At 36.9% G+C, this 22,880-nt stretch overlaps 1 protein-coding gene across 4 annotated transcripts in view; it reads left to right on the top strand.

The window, feature by feature from the left end:
• Nucleotides 1–22,880, top strand: part of LOC150102874 (ATP-binding cassette sub-family C member 5-like) — a 1,133,802-nt gene that overhangs the window by 125,162 nt on the left and 985,760 nt on the right. For all 4 annotated transcript variants that reach the window (XM_090397917.1, XM_090397915.1, XM_090397916.1 and 1 more), the window contains one exon: nucleotides 19,378–19,551. In XM_090397917.1, the coding sequence (XP_090254043.1) occupies nucleotides 19,378–19,551 (174 nt within the window). The remainder of the gene's footprint in view (nucleotides 1–19,377; nucleotides 19,552–22,880) is intronic.

Raw genomic sequence — 22,880 nt, 5'->3', positions numbered from 1 at the left:
TTCTTATTCCTAGCCTCTTCTCTCCATGTGAATTTGTGCACATTTTTATGTTGGAACATGGTGTTAGTAATAACCAGTCCATGTGCTGAGCAGAAATCCAACAGATATTTGCCATTATTATTAGCTTTGCTCTTTTCTCCAAAATTTCCCAAAATATTTTTGTATGTCTCACAATCATTTCCTACTCTGCTATTTAGATCCCCAACAAGGACCAACTTTTCATTTTTCATTGTGTCAGTGGCTTTTTCTAAAGCCTCAAAAAATTCCTCCACTTCTACCTTAGTAGAACCTTCTGTGGGACCATAGGCACAAATAAGTCTCATTGTCCAGTTCCCCATTCTCATATTTGCCCACATTACTCTACTTGAGACTGACTGCCATTCAAGAAGATTAGCCTCGTATTTTGTGTTGAATACTATTGCTACTCCTTCTTTTCCTTGATTGTAATTGCCTGAATATAACATTTTGTATTTATTGCTCAGAAAGATCTCACCCGTTTTGGTCTTTTTTGTTTCAGTCACCCCGATTATGTAGATCTGGTACTTATCTAATTCCTCAGCTAGCTCCATTTCTTTGCCATTCAGACTTTTTACGTTGATAGTATCGATCTTTAACTCTGGTGATGGTGAGTTGGGGTTTGTTTTCAGATTTGTTCCAGTAGCTGACTTTTCGCTGTTTGCCCTGGTTCCCTGGCGAAAACAACGGGGGCCTTGTTTAACCGGGCGACGCCCCAGCCGGCATGAAATTTTGTCATGTCGTACCATCATTTTTAATTTTGGTTTAACCAATAAGAATACAATTTGGTCGGCTAAATCCCAAATTGCCAGCCCATCCTCGTTCGTTCAGTATCCAAGTAGATACCCAACAGGGTGCACCACGAGAAGGTGAGGTTGGACATTAGGTCAGAAGCCCTGGTCAGTTCTCCGCATTCCTTTAAAGGCTATGTGGAGGTCTCCTCTCAGTTATACAGCTTTGACCCTTAAGCAATTGTCATGTATATTTAATATTACGGGCAACAACTCCAAGGAGTCCATAGACTCATTGAGGGAAGCCCTAAACATCATATCAAGAACAACTATTTGGCATTCGCACAGTATCTGTCATACTTTGCTTTGAACTCATTTACAGTCATTGCACCCACAACAAACTCTGGCAGCTTATTCCACTCATTCACCACTCTCCAAGTAAAAAAACCTATTTCTAACACCCTTGCTAACTACACTCTTGCTCAGTTTCCATCAGTGGCCCCTAGTTCCCTAGTTCTTCCATCACCAAGCCTGTTCTGAAAAATTTCATCTGAATTAATCTTGTAAAAACCTTTAAGTAATTTGAATGTCTCAATCATATCACCCCTTTTCCGCCTATCAACCAATTTCTGCAACCCACAAATCTTCAACCTGTTCTCGTAAGTTTCATTCCATAGACCAGCTATCATCTTGGTCACTCGCCTCTGGATCCTCTCTACCTCCTCTCCATCAAGAAGAAACCCAGGGGCCCAGATCTGGGCACACTAGTTAAGATGGGGTCTTATCAAGGCTCTATAAAGAGGAACAATAACTTAATTATCTCTGCTTGTCAAAGTATTCTTCAGTAACTAAGTGATCTGATGAGCTGATTTAGCCACTTTAGCTATGTGCCCCCTAAACCTCAATTCCCTATCCACCAACACACCCAAATCTCTGGCTTTGTCAACCTCCTGGAATACATTTCCACCAATGTGATATACTGCTGCTAATTTTTTCATCACAAATGCATAATCTTACACTTTGCTACATTAAAGTGACATTCATTCTCATTAGCCCAGACTGCCAATCTATCCAAATCATCCTGCAAAATTTTGACATCATGTGCATTCACTATTGCTTTACCAAACTTTGCATCATCAGCAAATAAATGAAGAGTTCCTCTCAGATCCTTTCCCATATCATTAATGAACAAATTGAATAGCAGTGGTCCAAGAACAGAACCCTGCGGCACACCACTAGTAACAGGCCTTCTTTTGGACTCCACTCCTGAAAAAACTACTCTGATATCTCTCCATCATACCATCCTATCCATCTCATCAACCCTATATCCATCTCCATGTACTGCAGTTTACTGATTAGAATTCCATGTGGTATCCTTTAAATTTCATATATGCTCCTAATCAAAGGCCTTAACAAAGTTCAGCAGTATCACTGTAAATCCATTACCCTTATCCAGTTCAGCCGTCACTGTATTATAAAACGTGAGCAAGTTACTGAGCCATGATCTATCCTTCACAAAACCATGCTGTCCTCCATACATTATCCCTTTTTCTTTTATCCATTTCTCTAATTTGCTCTTGACTAATATCTCCAAAACCTTGACAACGCTTCCTGATATGCTGATTGGTCGGTAATTTGCAACAGCAGTTTTGGAACCTCCTTTATGCAGTGGAATTATTTTCCCCTCTTTCTACTCCCTCGGGACTAACCCCAGGGCTGAGACTTAAATTAAACAATATGGTTAAGGGAACTGACAATTCCTTTGCCGCTTCACGTAAGACTCGAGCTGGTATACCATCCAATCCCACAGATGTATTTACATTAAGGTTCTGTAATATACTATTCACTTCCATTTCATTCACTTCAATTCCTGTATCACCCATTCGTTCTCTCATTCCTGCAGTATCACAGCCTGGATGATATACTCTTGCAAAGTGTTTGCTTAGTAATTCTACTATTTCATCTGTTTCAATTACCTCCCTGCCATCGGCATTCCTTCGAATCATTTTGTCGTATATATTTTTTCTTTTACTTGCAGCATATCTAAAGAACTGTTTGGGATTCACTTTAGCTTGCATTGCTAATTTACTTTCATAAACTGTTTTAGCTTTTCTTACCACACTAGTTACCCTTCTGGCCTGTGCTTTGTACTGTTCGTGTGCCTGCAAGTCACATTTCTCCTTAAATTTCATCCACAATTGTTTCTTTTTTGTAGCTCAAGCTTAATGGTGTTATTCATCCATTTAACTCTCATTTGATTTACTCTCAGCCATTACCTCTCTGAAACACTCCTTAACCACTTCCCATGCATTATCAACATCCAGCCCTTGCAACATGCTATGGCACTGATCCAAGCAATCTCCTAAGCTCGTCATACTTACCAGCCTGATAATTCCACATGTACCTTGTCTTAATTGAAAATTCCACACATTTAGCCGCTTCCTAGGTCAAGACCTTATGATCACTCTCACCAATTGGTGGCAATATGGTCATATTCATAATAGTCAATTTCTCAGATGCAATTACTAGGTCAAGCACTCTCGAACCTCTAGTATATTCCATTACATGCTCAGGTAGTTATCCCTTAGTAACTGCATAAAATTCATTTCCTTCCTTCCATTTGTCCACTCCTCCCTCCAATCAATGTTACCATAGTTGAAATCCCCCATAATAATTACCTGTCCTCCACTCATTGAGTCTGTTTGCCTATGCATATTGTCTTCTTCGTCTATTCCATTGCCTGGTCTATAGCAGCACCAACTGTAAATTTTGTTCTGCTGACCTCACTTTCACACCAGATAGGCTCAGATGTGCTATTTTCACTATCCTAAAATCGAACTTCTATTCTCTTTGGCTGCAGTTCATCAGCTATCATCAGTAACACTCCTCCTCTCATTTCTGTTTTAACTCTTATTGGGAGAATTTGAAAATCTGTTGGAGGCATGCATTCTCGCTTATATTTATTTCTCTATTTTGTTTATCTCTGTAATCAGTGTTATAAGATATTTGAAGGAAGTAGCATTTTCATTTTTAAGTTTCAGGTTATTGATGGTAAACTATTAATTTTTCCATTGTTTCTACATCTTCTTCCTCAGTTTGTCCCACTTAAGTAGAATCGTTGTTTTTAATGAGTCTCCTCCACATCCTCCTGTTTTGGGCTGTAACCACATTTAAGTTCTAACAATAACTAATGAGTCATTGTTTCTATATACTTTTAAAATTTAGTTTCATCCAAGTTCATTTGTAATCTGCTTGTGTTATCTATGAGTTTCCCTAATACATTTTTCTAAAGCTAGATGAAATTGGATGGGTGAAAGAGAATCTCTTTGCTTTGATCCTGTTTTAATAGCAGAAGGTTCATATCTACATCAGTCAATACCAGGCTTCAGCTGTCAGTGGTGAAAATTTTGATTAAATTTGTTATCTTATGAGGTATTCCAAGTTCATTTATTATTCCCGAAGACCTCTATAAATGCCATCATATGCTTTTCTAAAATCTGTAAATAGCATATGGACATACTGATTATATTCCAATATTTTTATCTCATATTCAACTTAATGAAAAAATCTGATCAACTGTAGACCTACTTTTTTTTAATCCTGCTTGATATTATATATAAGATTTTGTTTATTATAATATTAGATAAAATTTTGTAGCCTGTACACAGAAGTGAAATCCTTCTGTAACTTTTGCAATCATTTTTGTATTTTTTTTTTTTTTTTTTAATTTATACTGATTACGGATTCTTTCTGTTGGAAGTATTTTTTACTTGGTTAGACTATAAATTATATATATTTAGTTTAATCCTTTATCCAAATGCAAGCAAACAAAGTTGCACCTGATGTATCTTCAGGACTGGGGCAACTCATGGCAAAGGTGGACTAAGTTCTAATCACTTTCCTTAGTATCCCATAATATAAAGCACATCTCCTTGTGGACATGTATAATTCTATGCATTATAGGAAGAGTCACTACCCAGACTGGTTTTGACCTTTATTAAGGTCTCTTCTGTGGGAGCCAGATCCAGAGGTGATACCAACTTGAAGTAATGCAGAACTCATATTTCTATATGCCAGTTGGCAAAAGGTGTCACACTTTATTATTAAATTACTCTGGATTAGAGAAGATGTTGGAAGTTTTTTTTCACTTGGTTAGACTATAAATTATATATTTAGTTTAATCCTTTATCCAAGTGTAAGCAAACAAAGTTTGCGCCTGAAGTATTTTCAGGACTGGGGCAACTCGTGGCAAAGGTGGAATGAGTTCTGCATTACTTCAACCTTGGTATTACCTTTGGGTCTGGCTCCCACTGATGAGATCTCAGTTTTCGGCAAGATAAGTACTTTGGTTTTCTTTCATTTGTTTTTCACTTTAATTTACTTTACTGGTGCTAGTGGTGGTTTTATCCCCATGAGCACTGGTTTCTTTTAATAAATATTAGGATTGCTGGTAGTGCAATTAGTATCTGCATCACGGGATTACTTTTAGATGCATCACGGCTGCCATTTATAGTAGCTCAAACAAACATTTGCTGGTGGTGTAGAATTATTTCTCTATCAAGGGATTATTTTATTCTCAGTCATACGACTGAAAGTTTTTTCTTCCAATTAAACGCAGAGGTTATAGTCTTTTTCCCACTTGAGATAATGGTACCAATTCCTCCAAGGGTGCGAACTCTAGGAATTGAAATTCCTGGATGTGAAGAAGCGAAACCGGTAACTAAGGTTTTAAAAGAGATAGTCGGTGCAAAAAAGATTTATTGTTTCACCCCTTGCGGTGGAGAGAAATATTTAATTGTAGTTAAAGATGTGGAAACAAGGGACAAACTTTACAGGGTTTTTACTTTCATAGACAGCACAGTTATTACTGTAATGGCCAGGAGCCAGGTAAAACAGTAAAAATCGAAAGATTTCCAATGGAATATATAAAGAATAGTAATGAAATTCTTATACAGACATTTTCAAAATGGCGTAAAATTAGTAATATACAAAAGGGTTTGTCAAGTGAAGATCCAAATTAGTTTTTTTGTGATGTCACCTTCACAATGGTTATGAAGACGCCCGTATTCCAAATTTTGTCAACATCAGTACAACCCCAGTTATGGTAAACTATCCTGAAGTACAACATCAATGTCTGCGTTGCGGTTCATACGATCACTTAGGTGGTAACTGTCCTAAATCTAAATGTTTAAACTGCATGGAGATAGGACATATCACTAATCAGTGCTTCAAACCCTGTCAGAAATGCAAAAGTTCTGAACACTGCGTTAACACCTGTCCTTTTAGAACTTTCGCAGAAAGAGTGGAAGCTCCAGTAGAGCCAATTAGAACACCATATATATATATATATAGATATCAGAGAGGCATAATGAAGCATTCCTGGATCTTCAGTCTAGTAAAAACTGCACTTTTAAACAAACTACGCTTGGTAAAATCACGAAAAGTGCACAGCCAAATCAGCTAGAAATTAGCCCCAAAATTCCAGATCTGCAGGAGCAACTTTTCCAGTCAAATACTGATGGAACATCAGTTGAAATTATCAATAATGAACACCTAATATAACAACTGAACAGGTACAAAATGAAATGCAAAAACATACAACTGTTCTACAAGGAGAAACTGGAGAAGAAACAGAAAAGCAAGTAAGACAACTGAATATGCAGACAAGATCATCAAAAAGGAAAGATGAATTAATAAAAAAACTTGAAGATAAACAAAAAAAAATTAAACAAAGGGACTACATCTAAAAGAAAAAGAAGTAATAAAAAATGTCAAGATGGAGAATGCTGTGGATCATCAAATGCAAACTCTTCAGGCTTGGAAGAGTTTATGGATTATGAAGAACCAACTCATGCTAATAAAGAGAAAGCAGGAGATACAATTAAAGAAAACATAATAAAGTTATCTGATTCGAAGTTTTCATCTACATGAAAAGAAAATAACTAGCTTCCAAATCAAAAATGATAGCCACGAAATTGAAGTAATGAAAAGCAACCGGAAAAAACTGGAAAACAGTTTACAAGAAGCAGGTTACACAATTGCTTCTTCACAGATTGAAGACCTCATCAGGTTCATCCAAAATTTAGAAGTTAAAGACTTACCAGTGACACTTCAATAATCATAGCATCTCCTTTCTGCATTGCCTCATTAAATGTACAAGGATTCCATAGGCAAATTAAACAAGAAACTATATGGAAACTTTTGCTACACGTTTTTGTTTCTACAAGAAACATACTTCTGTAGATATAAAGATATAAAAAGTTTAACGGATAGATATCCACTTCTTTCTTATTGGAGCTTTGGAAGATTTAACAGGGCTCGAGTAGGATTTCTTATTCTTGCCCCTCCTCCTTTGGTCATTCTGTAATATCCAAAGGGATGCAGAAGAGTGAATCTTGACAATAGATTGGAAATACTGTGGATGTGTAATAATGTTTATAAATGTTTATGCTCCATCCAGTTTGACGAAAATTCCTCCAGGAATTGGAGCCATATTTATATGGTGCCCACTACATCATAGCAGTTGGAGACTGGAATTGTATTGAAAACTCCACATTAGACAAAATAGCAGGAGGACACCCCCAGGAGTGGAAAAGTGGGCTATGCACAGTTGAAACATGTCTCGACAATGCTCAACTAGTAGACATATGGAGGATTCACAATCCTAATCTCTAGACATACAGATGCATGAATTTGTATTGGTTGTAGTGATCGAATTTATATCTCTTCTTCCCTTATAAATAGGATAATTCAGATAAAACATCTTGACATCAACATGTCAGATCATAATCCAGTTATACTTAAGTTCCACTGCATGGAAAAAGTAGAGATCTCTTCTGGACCATAGACATTTGCACCAAATTTTCTGTTGATCTTTTCAACTAAATTCCAGACTCTCTGTTTGAATTGGAATAATGTTACCTGGAATTAGGATATGTGGTTAAAATTTAAACAAGCAGTAAAGCAGACTATGATGGAATCTGGGGAAAGGAACAGGCTTTCCTCAAAAGTAAAAAGTTGGAAGATCTGTATAAAGAGAGAAGCTGGTTTGTAACAAACCAACGCAATGGTATAGAATGTAGCGACATCATTAGAAACATTAACACAGAGATAGAACTGGAAGGGCAGAAACAAGTAGAAGAAAAATTTTAAGTTAAGGATACAACAGCACTTAGCAGATAGCCCTTCAGCTGCATTATTCAATAGACAATTTACAAAATTGTCTTTGAGTGATAGTCCTTAAATCTGTGTTGATGGAGAAGACATGTCCACCACTAAAGACATTCTTGACTCCTTTCAAAAACACTACAAAAGTCTTTTTGAAGACAATAGTACTGTTGGAAATTTTTAACTCTTGGAACATTAATGGCCTTCCTGTTCATATCCAAGATGGGCTTGACTGCCCCATTACAGCATCTGAAGTTACCACAGCCTATAAAGAGTGCCAGACAAGAAAATCTCCAGGGCCTGATGGTCTGGGATAGAACTTTATTGTAAGTCCTGGGATTTTATTCTTCCCATTCTAGTTAGGCTGTTTAATTCCTTTCTCTCATCAGGACACATACCAAGTGAATTTGTAGCAAGCCATACTGTCCTCATTCCTAAACCTAATAGAGATCACACCTTAATCAGCAGCTGGAGACCTATTTCTCTATCTAATACAGACTACAAGATATTTTTCCACATTATCAATAACAGGCTCAAAGTGGGAATGAAATATATAATTAAAAGCACACAGGTGTATGGATGGAGGGCATGCTCTCCTTTTCTTCTAAAGATATTGGTCAAGCAGTAGAATTTAATCTATTTCTGCTACATGATCTAATCCGCTTCATTAACATGAAACGGTCAAGCAAAGTTGTCCTCTCAGTCCACTGCTCTTTGCATTTGTTCTTGAACCTTTCTTACAACAAGTCAGCAATACACATGCTGTGCAAGGAATACCAGTTCCTTCAACTAAAAAGGAAAATAAGGTATTAGCATATGCCAATGATGTAGTCAGAACTTCATATATCCTTCATATGAAGGATATATGAATCATTATCCTTCATAGTTGGAACTTTGAAGGATAATAATTCCACATATATATATATATTTGGTATTTTGGAAAAATTCATCAAAAGCAGCTGATTAATTATTAATGCAGACAAGACAAAATTAAAAGTTTATGGAAAGTGGGATTGGACTAACCTCTAAGAGAGAACCCCTCATTATACTTGTAATTCCCATCTCCACTTAACCAATATTAGCAGTCCAAGAACTTGTCAATGTTAGAAGACTGAAAAATAGGGCTGCTCTCCTTTTCTTCTAAAGATATTGATTATAATCAAAATGATTATAATAGTAATCAAAACCATAATCTTTCCTGCTCAGTTGTACATAATAAATATTACAGACATCACAGAAGCTGAAGAAAAGCAATTATATAGTAAGCCTGTGCAATTTTTTTGGTCTAGCCAATACCAAGAAGTTAAAAAGGAATTTCTTCAACTATCAACGAAACATGGAGGATTTGAACTTCCAGTCTTAAAATTCTGCTATTTAAAGCAATATGGCTTCAAAAATCCATAAAATATTGCAAACTAATCACACCTATGCAGATCTTCTCCGGTACTTATCGGGTTTTCATTATCCCCTATTTGGAGTTAATGGTTATAAAGGTCCGAAAGCTGAGATTGTTCCTGAATACTATCACACTCTGTGCTTAACTCTAAGACTGCTAAAACACTCCGGAATTGACATTCTTTCCATTAAAAAAAGTAAAATATGGTATAAAGAGATCTTAAATCTCTTCTGCTGCAAAGTTCCACAGTTGGGTACTGACAACAATATTTGTTTCATGACTTGAAGTCCCAAGGGTATCCTAACAGGAAGGATCTTGCATGGAGAATTGCATATGGTCGCCTTCCAGTCAATGCCATCAAATGGAGGTACTTTAACATCGGAAATCCAATCTGTGGCATGTGTTACCAATTGGAAACAGTAGAACATGCATTCTACAGCTGCTCTCTTGCTCTACGTATTTGGAACAGATTATGTAATATGTTGGGCATACCACTATTTACAACAGAACAGGTTATTTTTTTTACAATACCCACCACCTGTCAGCAATGGGAAGAGAATTTTGATTTTTATAATTAATGAATTAAAACACCATTTATGGAAGGTTAGAAAAAAACATGGAAATGAAAACCAGCAACATGACATCCAAATACTTTATAATATTGTATTGTGGAAATTTTATTGTTCACTCAGATGATTTTTGTATTTAGAAAGAAGCATTCTAGGAGATATCAAATTTAACACAAGATGGTGTAGACCACCCACATTATGCAATATTCACCAGAGGGAGATAAAATTCTATCTGTTCTTCCTATGAGAGGTTTTTTAAATAGTTCCGTCCTCTTAATTCAATGTAGTCTTATAGTCAATTGCAGGGATGACTGGAGAGTAATCCCAGGCAGAGAAGGCTAACTCAAGGTGGTTAACTCAGATGTGGTGCTAACCATCTGGGTATCAGTCATCTTTGCGCTTTAGTTTCAATTGGTTTTTTTGTTGTTCATCTATATGAGATGGTGAAAAAGGAAAACTGAAACTGATAGCCTTTGGCTATATAAAAGAGCTGAGGCCTTTTCTCTCTCATGCTGTCTATCTGTCTTTTTTTCACCTAATACTATCAGGCTCTCTCTCTCTGTACTAACTACTCTAGTCCTATGTTGAGTACCCCTTTACTTTTTTCACCTTAGTAAAGGTCGAAACCGGTCTGGATCTGGAAACCCTTAATACATAGCATTATACATGTCTGCAAGGAGATGTGTTTTGCATTATGGAATACTAAGGCAAGTGATGAGAAGCTATACCACCTTTGTGGTATAGCTTTCCATCATTCTTTGCCACGAGTTTAGTTTACCCAGTCCTGAAAGAAACATCAGGTGCAAACTTTGTTTGCTTACACTTGGATAAAGGGTTAAACTAAATATATAAGATTCTTTCTATTCTGAGAGTATTGCTTCATTTTCCCATAATAAATTCACCATTTTATGTATTTCTGTAGTAATTCAGCTACCATTCCGTTAGTAGCTGATGCTTTGTTATTTCAGAGTTGTGCTATACTTTCTTTTGCTTCAGTTAGTGCAAGTGTAAATATTTCTGATTGATAAGTATGAGGAGTTTTCCAGGTTCATCCCAATTTAGGTGTTAGTTAAAGTACTCTGCATGTGTGTGTGTGTGTGTGTGTGTGTGTGTGTGTGTGTGTGTTGAGGCTTAAGTGCCGGAAGGACATCATGTTGAGGTTTAATGGAATATTTACAGCACTAGGACAGGATTAAGAACTAATCCTGTCCTAGTGCTACCTATTTTAATTCTTCCAATATTTCATCTCAGTCACTGAGATATTTTTATGGATTACAAATAACTCTGAATATCCCTCCCACTCATCACCTCCAAAAAAGTAATTTATCTTCCATCCAACTCACTGGTGATGACAACTTTTTTTCTTTCCTTTGCTTTCTGAGAGCAGAGTGGATAAGGTAATGCCACAGTTATCGATCGTGCTACCTACATCCCACTAGAGCACAATCCTACAAAAACGCAAGTTAAAAAAAATTTTAAAAATGTACTTAAAAAAGTATCCTTGTGGCTGCCAGACATCACAAAAAACTCAAACCTTTCAGTTCTTGCCCCCCCCCAAGATATATGGTTTACCTAAAACCCACAAACCTAATTCTCCCCCCCCCCCCTCACTGGACTTACCACATCGTATATAAAAAAATTACCCATTTTAAAACCTTGATTTGAAAATCTAACTTTATATAATGACATCACCTTGCTCTTTACCAATATTCCCTTAAATGACACCTTAACACTCTTAAAAATATCTTTCCTTCTGTTATCTTATATCTTTTTTTTTTTCCTTTGCCATCAATTCTGGTTATTTTTCTTGGAAGAACAAAATTTACAAATAGAGGGAACTGGTATGGATTCCTCCTCTTGCCAATTTTTACATGGAAAATTTTGAGAAACGACCCATGGACTCAGCCCCTCTGAAACCTTCTATCTTACTAAGATATGTAGTTGATGTGTTCTCTATTTAACCTCATGGCCCAGACACATTAGACTCCTTTCTCAGTCACCTCAGTAGCCTACATCCAAGAATCCAGGTTATGATGGGAAATAACAATAGTTTACCCTTCCTAGACACCTTAGTAACATGCCTTCTTAATGGTAACTTCACTGTATATAGAAAACCCACTCATACAGGCAGATACATTCATAAACTCTCTCACCACCACCCCTCTCAATAATATGGCATTATTAAAACTAACCAGTAGAGCCCACAATCTTTGTTCCAGTGGAGCCTCCCTTTCAACCAAACTCAACCACATACACAACACCTTCCTTTCCAATGGCTACAGCGATTACAGAATTAAAAAAAATAATTAGTTCCTCCCCCATTCTCCAGCCATCTCTTCAGAAGGATTTCAGAAATGCCATCACCATGCCCTACATCCATGGCATATCAGAGAAGATAGCCAGGTCCTTAAAGTACAACCTTTACACAGCTTTAAAGCCACACTGTAAACTTGCTACCGTTACCATTCTACCAAAGATCAGCTCCTTCATCTCTCAGTGCCTGGAGTATATAAAGTACCCTGTTCCTGCAAGCTGGCTTACTTCGGACAGACAGATAGATAGATCAGCAACTGGAAAATCAGCAAATGGTCAATCTGTCCTTGCAGACCGTGTTTTGCGTACAACAAACAGGATCTGGAGAAAAACCACCATGCTCCACCATAGCAAATTCAAAAAAGAAAGACTGTTCTTAGAATCTGCTTGCGACACTCAGAAATCAACCAAATTGTAATAAATACAGTTGCATAAAACTTCCCAAAATTTTGGAAATTAGTTATCAAAGCTCCCTCTCTACAACCTAGTCCACCTACAAACGCCCATAGAGAGCGCATCACCTGGATAGGACTTTAGAGTCACCCACGTGTTTCACTTAGTATTGTGTTGTATTTGAGTGTGTGGTACCCGAGTTATTTATAATCCCTAAAGATGTCTGTGACTGAGATGAAATATTGAAAGCATTAAAATTAGTTCCTTTCGTAATGCTGTAAATGTTCCATTAAACATCCAACATAATTCTCTATCTCTTCCCATCTGTTTGCTGTTTCATCTCTGATAGCTAGTTTATATCCCTTACTTTGTTGATTATTTGTTGCTTTCATATGTGGACCTCTTTTTTGGTTTCTAATTTCATAGAAGAATGTTCTTTTGATTATTTAACATGAATTGTTTCTGGATTTCTTCACTTTGTTCATGCAAAATTTTCTTTCCTGTTGTCTGATTATTTTATTGGCTTCCTTGCTGCTCTCTTTGTATCTCTGAATAGGATGAACATCAGCTGGGTTATTAAGCCAGATACTATTTTCTTTTTCTTTACTGCCAGTTCACATTCTTCATTAAACCAATTGAATTTTCTTCTGCTGCCTGTATTGCTATCCTTAATATGGTTCCAGATGATGTTTTAAATTTCATTCTCTTTTAGTTGCTTATTTTTCAATTTTGGATTTAATTCACTCTCATATTTTTTTCTCTCCTCTGTTTTATCTAGTTTATTGCTATTGTATCTCAGTTGATTCGGATTTGCTAAGAAATATTTGCTTATTTTGACCAATAACACCAATTTCAAAATGGTCACTATCACACTCAACTCAGCTCCTCTAACTCCGAATATTCTAGATGCAATTCCTGTATATTCTTCCTCATAAATTTAATGCTGCTTATTTTTAAATGTCTAGATGAAGCTAAATTAATCTATTTCTTCATGAAGGATTTGCTTTCCAATAATTATTTTATGTATTTCTTACTTTCCCATTTTGGCATTGAAATCTCCTAATAGGGTAATTTTATCCTTTTGTGGAAATTTTTTGAGGATTACTCCCAGTTTTTCGTAAAATTCATCTTTTAATTCCTGTTCTGGAACCTCTGTGAGTGCATGTACATTATTAAGTCATCTTGAACCATTTTACATTTAACTTAGCTTGTTTATTCTTTCATGAACGGCTTCACATTCAGTTGCACATTTTTTTTCCTGATAATGAAACCTGTTCCAAGTTAATGTTTATGTGAGTTTTTTTTTCCATAAAGTAGTAAAAGATTGTCTTTCTTAAAATAACTTCCACTATCCATCATGTCTCTTCTGTTGTCACTATATCCATTTCATATATATATTTAATTCATGGGCAAGTGCTTGAAATGCTCAGGCTCTCTATAAACTTCTGTTGTTCCATGATTCTATTCAGAATCCATCATTTTAAGGTTTTTTTTTTTTAATGTTGGGCCCATATACGAGAGGTTGGCTGGTCAACCTATAGTACGTTAGTACCGTATATGGGTAGTGGTTTGGGAAAGGAGAAACTTGTTTACATTTGATTTAATTTGATTGTATTCCTTGGGAAATACATCAGGGTAAGACTATTCCATGGTACCGCAGTAGCAGGTTCTGTGGGTTTCAAGGTGTACTGTGAAAGGATGTTGGGCGGTAGCTGTATGTGTTCCAGTGGGCTTAGTATACAGAGTGGGGGAATTATTGATGCTCTTTCTGGGAACATTTCCAATGGAAATATTTATAGAATAAACAAATCGCAAAGACCAAGCATCTATGTGAAAGTGAGGGAAGCAAGTAAGTGAGAGATGGGTCATTTATCAATCTAATTGCTCTCCTCTGTATTGAGTCAAGCATTTTGAAGAAGCTTTTAGGAGCCCCACTGCAAATGTGAGAGCAGTATTCAATAGCTGGGCGGATTAGTGATTTGTATAATGTTAACAGCTGTTTAGAGGTGAAGTAGCGTCTTGAGCGAAAGAGAAAACCTAGTTTTTTGGAAGCTGAGGATGTAATGGAGAGGCTTGATTTCAGGGTAATTCCGAAAAGAGAAATCTCATCTTGTCTGGAAATATTTGAGTGTTATCAAAAACAATGCTGGGGGGAAAATGGTTCTTTTTTGTGAAAAATAAGACAGAACTGGGTTTTCCTAGCATTGAAGTTGATGATGTTATCTGAGCCCCATTGCAGGATGGCTTGGAAGTCAGAATCAAGGGCAGTGGTGGTTGATGTTCTGTGGATTGAAGTGAGTTGTATAGAGTAGGGTTTGTCAAATGAGAGGGAGGAGTGTAATGTGCTGTCATCTGCAAAACTGTTTCTTAGGTTAGAGGTCAGCTGAAGTAGGTCATTGATATATAGAAGGAAGAGAGTAGGTGAGAGAACTGAGTCTTGAGGGACCTCGGCATTAGTTGGATGGTGAGAGGATAGGGAGCTGTCTACCATCACACATAGTGTGCGTCCAGACAGGAAGCTGGCAGTCCATCTGCAGAAGTCCTGAGAAATTCCAGATGATGGGAGTTTGCTTAGTAAGCCTTTGTGCCAGACCCAGTCAAAGGCTTTAGAGATATCAAGCGCAGCTACTTGGGATTTGCCAAATTACTCCATGACATTTGTCTAGTGATGGGTGATGCATGAGAATAGATCTCCTGTTGATCGGCTTCGACAGATTCTGTATTGGTGGTCGCTTAATAGCTGGATGCCTTCAAGGTAGAGTGGGAGTTGAGAGTTGATGGTTTTCTCCATCACTTTAGATAGGACTGAAGTGAGTGAGATAGGGTAGTAGTTAAATGGGTGATTTGTCACCCTTTTTTAGGAATGGGTTGAATATAGGCTAGTTTCGAGGCTTTGTGATATATATCAATTGAGTAAGAGAGTGTGTACAGACAGCATAGGATGGGAGTCAGTTCTGGTGTGCAGACCTTCAGGACAATTGGAGGAATGCCATCAGGGTCAGGAGACTTTTGTGACTAATTTAGACAACAGGTTTATGATATCTTTTTGACAAAAGGATACGGAGGGCATTGTATGTTGGGCATTTGCCATTGTCAGTTACGTGTGCATTGGAGGCAAAAGTATGAAGCCAGGAGGTTAACGTTTTCTGTGGGTGATGTTGCAATTGAGCCATCTGGGTATGATAGAGGTGGGAATAGTGTAGGGCAAAAGTTATGACCAATTGTCTTGTTAAGACCAAAAGGTGTGGCTGCCATTTGGACAGGCTGCAAGCTTACTGCTTTTTGCTTGTTCAAATTCTGTTTTAGAAGCATTCATAATTTTCTTGTTTCTGTTTCGGGCTTCAGTATAGGCATTGAAGGAGGATGGGGTTCTTGATTTGCGCCAGTTGGGGGAATAGATGAGCACTAGCTTGTGGTCAGAATTACCCAGGGGGCTCACTACATATTTGGAGAGGGCATTAGTAAGGAAGAGATCTAGGGTATTTGGGGAGTGGTTCGGGTTATTTGGTATTCTGGTCGGCTTTCAAACAATTTGTGTAAGGTCATTAGTGATGGCAATTGTTTCAGCATCTCTGCCTGCAGGATCTGTACAACTGGAAGAGGATAACCAATTGATGCTATAGACATCAAAATCACCCAGGAGGATGATTTCGCTATTAGGAGAGTGGGACTGGAGAAAATCAACTTTTAGGGAGAGGAAATGAATGGTGTCTCTCTCTCTCTCCAAATGGTGGTATTTGGAGAGAGAGAGATAGAGACAGCAGATGAATTTGACTGATTGGGGGAGGGATAGCTTTTGCCAAAGAAGGTCGAAGTTGGGCGATTCTAGGTTAAGTGCTCTCTGGCATGGTATGTCAGAGCGGAGATATGCACAGATGCCACCCTTGAGTCGAAAGGAGTTAAATAGTGTATAGTTAGGAAGGTTGAGATGGATAGTGCTGGGGGAAGGTGAGATTTGAGTTTCTGTTAAAAAGGGTAGGTCGGGGTTTGGTGGACTGCAGATGGTAGTGGACGCTATTAAGGTTGGAATTGAAGCCACGGATGTTGGTAAAGTGGATATGCAAGGTTCTGTGAGGCATGGATTTGACCACAAGGGTCTTGCACTTTTCCTATGCCTGCATACTGGTCTCCTTGGTGGCTATTAGTGGCGTCACTTGGTTTTTGCACTAGTTTGGTTTGTTTGTAGTCTATCATCTAACTGTTGTCTCCATTTTGGCATTTTTCTTCTAGTCTTCGGAGTTGCTGTCTTTGTTCTCTCTGGGCAAAGGCTAAATCAGGTCGAGCACATATGCGTGACTGGGGACAAATGTCCTTTAGCTTGTTGTTTATCGCCGATATAAATTTGGATGTGTTTGTTGGTGTGTTGCAGGTCACTTTCAAAAGTGACCTGGAAAGTTCATTCCGTCCTTTCTTTTGTTTATAGGTCCAAAACGATGGCATTTGACGATGTTTTTGGGATCGAAATTGCATTCTCCTGCTAGTTTGCTGACATCTTTTAAGGATTCACTGTTTTCCATTGAAAAGTTCAGGATAACGGTGTCGAGTCTCCTATTTTTGGCCTCGAGTGACTCGTGTACTGTTGATGCAATTAGTTCATGAAGTTCGTTAGCAGGTATGGGTGCACTTGCAATCGGGTGCTGGTCGTTGAGTGTCTCGAGCTTAGTTTCCAACTTTTTTATTTTGGAGGAGAAAGTATCTATCATAGTATTAAGTTGTTGTTTGAGATTTTCAGCTATCTTGCCTAGGTTTAGTAGCTCTTTTACGGAAGGGAGGCACATCGTACAGAAGTAGGACTGGTTGAGATCGGTAAAGAGCTTGTGCTTGAATTCATCTATTTTCGCACAGAAAGTATGCAGCCAGTTGCAACAGAAATCGCACAACATACCTTTTTTCTTTCTTTTTTTTCGGTTTCACAGCTGCGGCATTTCGTGATATCATTTGGTTTGTTGGTGATCGGTGACTCTATGCTGATAGGACTTGAGGTAATCTTCCGTTGTTGGCCTTTGTTGCCGCCATCTTTACTTCTCACGGTAGGCATAGTGCTTTCATGTGGCTGTTTTATAATTGTAAGAAATGGCTGATTTAATGGACTATGGGTACTTATGAGTTCCTTTCCTTTCCGTGTGATGGTACAGTACTCCCCCTTTTTATGGGAATGTACAGCACCATCTGAGTCACCCCAAATTTTATCCGGGCTCCAGAACCGGCATAGGCTGATGAATCAGGCCTATGTGGCTGGATCAGTATTCCTGGCTGTTATCTGTGTGTGTTCAGAAGACCGGTTTGCCTGCTTGCGGGATGAAAAACCTCAGATAAACTGGCAGAAAAAACCCTGCTGTCCACGACAAGACCGGCTAACTTGGCTATGGCTGAGGAAGAGCCTTAAGCTCCTCACATCATTGATGGGAATCAAAATGTAGGACACTCATTCCCCAGGCATATGGTTGCGAATCGCAAAGCCACTAGGCTAACTGCGCGGATACTTACGAGTTGTGCTGAAGTAATCAGCTCCTTAGTACCCTCTGTTAGTTTTTCGTTTACTGCTTATTTTGCATAAAAAACACTTGCAATTATGATGAAATGCGGGAGCACAAGTTTAACGTAACTTATTCACAGGTGCCACTTAGTTTACTAGGAATACAATCTAATATATCACTTTAAGTAATTGATTCCAGATCAAGTCCTGTGCACTGATGATTTCTTTCCCCTTCAACTGAGTAAGTCACTGCACATCACTAGTCTGTTTTCTCAATGTATCCTGGTCTCCTTCTCTGTAATTCCACACATCTCTCTTGTCCTGTGAAGCTTGCACCTTCCTAGCCACTCCCCGTTCCAGAATTACACGATCACTTTCTCCAGTTGGCAGCATCGTGGTTACATCCTATATTATTGCTGTGTGAGATGATATTATCAAGTCTAACACTTAAATCATACATGTTTCTTCAACTACATGTTGCATAAGATGGTTCTCTTATGTTACTATTTGTCTAGTTGTCTTATGGATATTTATCAAAGGGAATGCTCTTAGTATTTGTTTGTATCAAACAGTAAATATAACAATAATGTTTTAATTATATATATATATGTATGTGTGAACATACATATATATATAATTATATATATATATATATATATATATAATACCATACAGATTATGTGTAAATAATCTGTATGGTAATAATAAACCTTGTATATAAAAGAATAATAATAATGAAAAAAAAAATGCTGACTTTTAATCAGCTAGCTTACAAATTACAAAATCTTACAAAAACAAATTTGTTTTTGTAAGATAGAAAAACTAGTTTAGGATCTTACCATAAGCAAGAAATGCATTTCAGTTTTTCTGTTGACAATTATTTCAGTACTAAAGAAATACAGGGAGTGATAACATTCAATCACCTCCTAATATGTAAGTTTACAGTTATCTGATTGTTTCAAACTCCAACTTAATATATGAAAATTATCATTTTGATGTGTTATTTGCCATTTTCCTATCTCAACAATGAACGTCTATCTAATATCAGAAAAGTCTAAAAGTCAATGATTCCGGTATCTGTTATTTGGATTTTGCCAATAATTTTGACAACGAATCTCTAGCTAACATAGGAAAACTCTGAAAGTTGATTGTTCCAGTTTTAACTCTAACTTATATTGCTACCTAATAAGAGAAAAGACTGTTGGGTCTTTTCTCTTATTAGGTTAAAAATGCATTAGTAAAAGTAAGTGAAAGACATCGGTAAAATTTTAATAATATCATTGGATAAATGTTTTAATTACAATGTTATATTTTTAGGTTATAAATGCATTTTCCAATGACTGCCAAAAAGTTTTTATAATGGTGTATAATGCACCTCTTGTTATTGGAGGACCACTTGTGATATTGGGAGCAGTAACATATATCTGGTGGCTATTTGGATGGTTCTGTTTGGTTGCCATAGGAATGTTTTGCATATCATATGCATTTCAGGTAGTTAATTTATTTATAGTTCCTTTCCTGATTAAACCTTATGTTTTTAGAAAAACATTTTCACAAAATCCTCCCTTACTGTTATCTTTAATGCTGCAATTTATTAGCAATCAAAAATGAAATGAGAAATGTTGTTTGCATGATGTAGTATTATTAATTACACTAGTCTGTGGAGTTACATTTATTAAATGCAAATATGCAATATATTCATTAAACAACCACTGTTTAATAATAAAACGTGTAAAGACCACAGTAATAACTTTTAATTAATAAAGGTACAGATATTTTGTACTGAAATTAACAGCACATCTTCAGTGTCATACAAACAGTTAAAAGAATACAAAGTAAAGAACAGTCGGTGGATCACCAATTAACATTGTTGCTGCGTGCTAGGAGATTAATTAAATTAATTAATTTAATTATCTTTAAAGGATTATTTATTAATATTTATTAATTAATCTCCTAGCTTAATCTTCTTCACTTGAGGTATACAATCTGTCATTACTGTTAACAATTTTTTCTTAAGTATCTCCCATGTACTAACAACCCCTCTTCCTTTAAATTCTTTCATCCATTGCACTTCTTCAAGCTGGTTTCTAAGTCTACAATAGTCACCTGCCTTATAATTCCATATAACATGCTTCTATTTTGATACCTTCACGTGTCTGTTCATCTTCCAAGTCAGGACTACATGATCGCTCTCACCAATGGGGGACAAGTATGTCATCTCATTCACAATCAGATCCTCTGATGACATGACCAAATCCCAAACTCTTGATCCTCGTGTTCACTCCATGATATGCTGCCGAAGACAGTTGTCCCTCAAGAAATCCAAAAATTCAGTTCCCTTATTACTGCATGCTGTAATAAGGAAACTGAATCTCCTCTGCCCATTTTATATCACTGGAGTTGAAATCCCTCATAATGATTGCTCACTGTACACTTGCCAAATTAAGTTGCCTAAACATTTACTCTTCATCACAATGTATATTCCGTGATATTTAGTAACATCCCACAAATATCTTGTCTTATAAACATCTATATATCACACCATATACTCTCAAAGCCATTAGTGTCATTTCCACTGCGATTCTCTGTTCTGAGAGTTCGCAATTCATCTCTTATCATCAGTAACACTTCGCCACCACGTTTACTTTCTCTATCTTGCTGAAATATGCTATACCCTTCAGTGTCTATCCCTGTTAGAACATCCTCCTCAGGTAACCAAGTTTCACTGATACCAACAATCTTTGGAGAGACTGAGTCAGTCAGTGCCACAAACTCATTCCCTTTTTTCCTAATGCTCCTAGTATTTGTATCCTTCTTGTTCTGAAGATTTGAAAAATCTAATTTGCTTTGAATTCTAATGGTTAGAATATATGGAAAAAAAAGTATAAACTTTTGAACTGTTGAAACTACTATTTCTTACTTAGGCAAGATATACAAGGGTGGTCTGAGAGGTTCTCGGCCTCACAATGAAAAAACGAATTTATAATTTCAAAATTATTTTTATTTTTCAACATAATCTCCCATAAGACTAATACATTTATTCCAGCGATGCTCCAGTACCATTATCCCATCACTTTAGTGGTTCTCGGTGAGATCTGCAAAATACCCCTCTACAGCTGCAATCACCTCTTGATTCGAAGAAAAACGCTGACCAGCGAGAAAGAGTTTTAGTTTTGGGAAGAGATAGAAGTCAGAGGGAGCCAAATCTGGGGAATAGTGTGGATGTTCCAACAATTTATAATGCATATCCCTTAATTTTCTCATTGCCAAAACACCTTTGTAGGCAGGTGTGTTGTCCTGATGAAAGATGATTTTTTTCTTCTGCAAACCAGGTCTTTTCTCACGAATTTTTTCGTCTAGTCTGGTCAAAAGATTGGCATAGTATTACCTAGTTATTGTTTTACCCTTTACAAGATAATTAATAAACAAAATGCCTTTAGCATCCCAAAACACTGATGCCATGACCTTTCCTGTGATGGAACGAACTTTGTCTTCTTTGGTGTTGAACAACTGGCTTCTGTCCACTGTTTTGACGGCTGTTTGGATTCTGGTGTATAATGGTGAATCCAAGTCTCATCCATAGTAATAAATCGACGCACAAAATCAGTTTTATTGTTGTTAAAATGCTCCAAGCACTGTTCAGAGATTTTTATGAGAGTGCGTTTTTGATCTGCTGTGAGCAAGCACGGCACCCATCTTGCGCAAAGCGTTTTCATATGCAATTCTTCATGCAAAATATATCCTATACGTTCTTTTGAAATGCCTACAGTCTCAGCAATTTAATGCACTTTGGCTTGCTGGTCATCCAATACCATATCCTGGACTTGATCAATGATTTCTGGTGGTGTTATACTTTTTGGATGTCCTTCACGTGGATCGTCTTCAAGGTTGGTATGGCCATGTTTAAACTCGGCAGCCCATTTCTTAATTGTCAAAAACAAAGGAGAAGAGTGCCCAATTATTTCTTTTGCCGTTAAACCTTCTTTCACAAAGAATTTTATAACCGCATGATACTCAGTTTTATCCATTTCAAGGGATACAAACAACACTTTTGCTTCAGACAGCTGTATAAAACAAACTACTTGATAGAATAACTTGCAATTTCACTTGGATGCTTATGACAGATGTACCAACTTAGGAAAAAAAAATCTTGCCAATAGCGTTGCCATCTGTAGTCAAGACTGAGAACTTTTCAGACCACCCTTGTATGTATTTTACTAACATTATCATGACTGTTTCCATCCTGCTTTCAAAACTTTATAACTATATTTTATCTTTGTGTCATCATCATCATCCTTTCAGGGATTTAGGCCCAGTGATCTGTTCCTGTGTTATTCCATCTTTCCTTGATTATCCCTGATTTCTATATCCTACACCTGATGGTATCAGAGTATATTTTTTGGGGGTAGTCTTGAACTGTTGATTCTTTAAATATATTCACTCAAATCTTCTGGTATTCATATACATTATCCAATACTGAGTCTAGTTTTACTTCTTTATGTATTTCTGTGCTTCTGTTTTGTCCCAGAGAGTATAGCTTGCTGTCATTTACAAGAATTTAATTTCTCTAGTTTTATGTTATTTTTTCTTCTGCAGTTTTTATGGTCCATCATTCACTTCCATATGAGTAGAGAAGGTCTTCCCAAAACTTTCTAAACTCTTATTCTTGTATGCTTTTGAACTTGTTTAGGTTTAAAAATGTTATTTGTCACTCATGTTATCTTCAGAAAGTTTGAAATTTGATATCAATGTGAGCTTTCTTTGTATATGATACAGCATATCCAAGGTATTTGAAGCAGTTAATTTGTTCTAAAATTTTA

Source organism: Typopeltis vanoorti, chromosome 9, assembly GCF_054136105.1.
Source record: "Typopeltis vanoorti isolate ZY-2024b chromosome 9, IOZ_Tvanoo_1.0, whole genome shotgun sequence".
Taxonomy (NCBI): domain Eukaryota; kingdom Metazoa; phylum Arthropoda; class Arachnida; order Uropygi; family Thelyphonidae; genus Typopeltis; species Typopeltis vanoorti.
Note: the sequence above shows the minus strand (reverse complement) of the source record. Positions and strands in the feature narration are given on the sequence as shown.